Genomic DNA, 2500 nt, shown 5'->3' on the forward strand with positions numbered 1-2500 from the left:
CACTCTTACTCTCTATCTTTCCCTCACTCTTATTCACTCCCTCCTGTGTGCATGGACAGCACGCACATGCAGAGAGAGAGAGCAGTCGTCATTAAATAATCTGAAATGATGGAACGAAGGCGAAGGGAAAGGAAGGACATTGGGCAATAAATCGCCTTCACTTACCTTTGAGGAAGCTGTGGTCCTGGAGGCATTCTCTCTCGTCCGAGGAAGACGAGCAGGAGGAGGAGGAGGAGGAATACGAGGAGGAGGACGAGGGCGAGGCGGACGAGGACACGGCGACGGCGGCGACGGCGGCGGCGGCGGTGACGGTCGAGGCGAAGGCGGGGTCGGCGGCGGCGGCGAGCGCGCGCGCGGGGAACGCCACGGGGAGGAGCGACAGCAGGAGGCAGGTCGTCGTCGTCAGCATCGCCGTCGTCGTCGTCGTCGTCTTCGCTCTCGAGGTCGTCGCTCCGGCTGTTGCGGCTCTTCTGGGTGGCCGAGGCGCGGCTGCGGTGGGCGTGGGTGGTGCTTCTGCAGCGCCGTTCGTCGGCCCTTGGGCGTGGGGGGGCGCGAGGGCCATTGTCTTGGGGGAGGGGGTGTTGTGGGGGTTGTATCAAAGGGGTGGGGGTTATATTACGTTATTTGGGTTCTTGGGAGTTGCTCGGGGGGGGGGGGGGTCGTACTTCTCTCCACCTTTTGAGAGAGAGAGAGAGGAGAAGGGAGGGGAGAGGGGGAGGTATTGAGGCGTGAGCGCTTGTCTTCTTCTCCTTACGTCAAATTCTTTCGCCTTTTCTCCCACCTCCTCCTTTCTTGGTGTGAATGGGACGTAAGGAGTGGAGGGGGTGAGGGGGGGATCTCAGGGAGTGGGGGGATGAGGGGGGGGGGGTTCTGAAGCCCGTGGGGACGAATCGAAGGAAAGGGAAGCGGGGAAGAGAGAAGGAGGAGAGGAAGAAGGAAGGACGGAGATGAAGAAGACTATACGATAAAGAGGAAGAAAATGTCTTCTTTCAAAAGGTCTTTTTTTTCTTCCTTGCTGTTCTTGGGTTTTATTTCTTTTGTTTTATTTAGTATTCTGTATATTTTGATATTTTCCTTTTCTTGCACTTTTTATTTGGAGAGAATCTATTTCTTGTGAGTGTTGATAACCTCCTTATTTTCTTCGTGCTTTCTTCTTTCTTTCTTTTTATTGTTCGTTTTTCTTCTTTCGCTTTCTTTTGATCCACTGGAGTAGCGTTCACGATTTCCAAAAAATATTAATTCTTTACCCCTGCGCTTGCTCTTGCCTTTATCAGTCAAGTTATTTCAAGCACCGACTGTTAGCATTTTTTTTAAATATTTTTTTTTATTTTGTTATATATATATTCATTAAATTCATTTATTTCCCTTCAGGTACAGGATAAACATAGAGTGAAAATGGCGGCTGAAATTCTAACCTACTTTGAGTACTAAAATTTGTGCTTCAGTTGAGCATCAAGATCGTTCTTGGCGGCGCTTACGAGGAGAAGTTGTTCTTCTTTCTAGCTAGAGACCGCATCGGCTGGTGTCGTTGATCAGATTTGTACATTCTCGAAATAAATCCGTTGAGAAGGAGAAATGGAGAGAGGAAAACGAGTCAAAATGTTCGACAACTTGTTCGGAGGGACGAGGGTGCCCGCTGTACGATGATCGCCAGCCGGGAGTAGATACAGGATACCCGCTGTACGATGCTTTGTTCAAGAGGTTGTTCGGGTTGACGGGTTGATGGGGGGAGGGGGCGAGTAAAGGGTTACGAGAGGTTTTCTGCTGCACAACGCCTTTGTCCAGAAGGGGAATGGATATCCTCTGTGCGATGCTTTGTCAATTGGAAAGGTATTTTTCCCTCTCTCTAGGAGGAAGAGGATGTCGGTTGTACGATGCTTTCTCTAGAGGAGGTGGAGAGAATGCCCGCTGTATGATGCTTTCTCTAGAGGTAGGAGGATGCCCGTTGTACGATGCTTTCTCTGCCCTGAAGAAGATGCCGGCTGTTCGATTCCTTCTTCAGAGAGGAAGTGGATGCTTACTACACGACACTTTCTCCTAAGAGAAAGGAAACAGGATAATCTGCAGAAGGTACTTATTTGATAGGAGGACGAAAATCCCTGCTTGAAACGGTGCTCACTGATGAGCGGAGGACACCAGCTGTACGATGATGATCATACAGGTGAGGTGGACAGGAGGCTGCCGGGAGTACGATGCTCTTCCGTAGTTCTGGGAGTCGAGGGGAGTGAAGAGGGGAAAAGGAGAACGGAAAGAGCAAAATTGTAGGACAAGGGGGTCACGTGGGGCTCGGTGGAGGGAAAAGGAACTCCGTCGGGTATTTTCCAGGATAAAAAAGGAGAGAGACTGAGGCTTGTTCACTAAGTCTCCTTGAGGTTTGTTGTTACACAAGATGGCTGCACCACTGCAAGGGAGAGAGGAGAGACATTAGGACACGAGGGACAAAAAAATATTTTACGTACTTTCAATAAATGTGATTAGAATAAATACCTTCTTTTGGTCT

The 2500-nt window shown here is 49.9% G+C and overlaps 1 protein-coding gene across 1 annotated transcript in view; it reads right to left on the reverse strand.

Moving 5' to 3' along the window:
* Positions 1-2476, reverse strand: part of LOC113816614 (protogenin A) — a gene marked incomplete at its 3' end in the record, with an annotated part of 106302 nt that extends 103826 nt beyond the window's left edge. The window contains 1 exon segment of the mRNA XM_070114794.1: positions 166-2476. Coding sequence (XP_069970895.1) covers positions 166-562 — 397 coding nt within the window.
* Positions 2477-2500: the final 24 nt, after the last annotated feature.

The sequence above is a fragment of the Penaeus vannamei genome, chromosome 36 (assembly GCF_042767895.1).
Source record: "Penaeus vannamei isolate JL-2024 chromosome 36, ASM4276789v1, whole genome shotgun sequence".
In the NCBI taxonomy this organism is placed as follows: domain Eukaryota; kingdom Metazoa; phylum Arthropoda; class Malacostraca; order Decapoda; family Penaeidae; genus Penaeus; species Penaeus vannamei.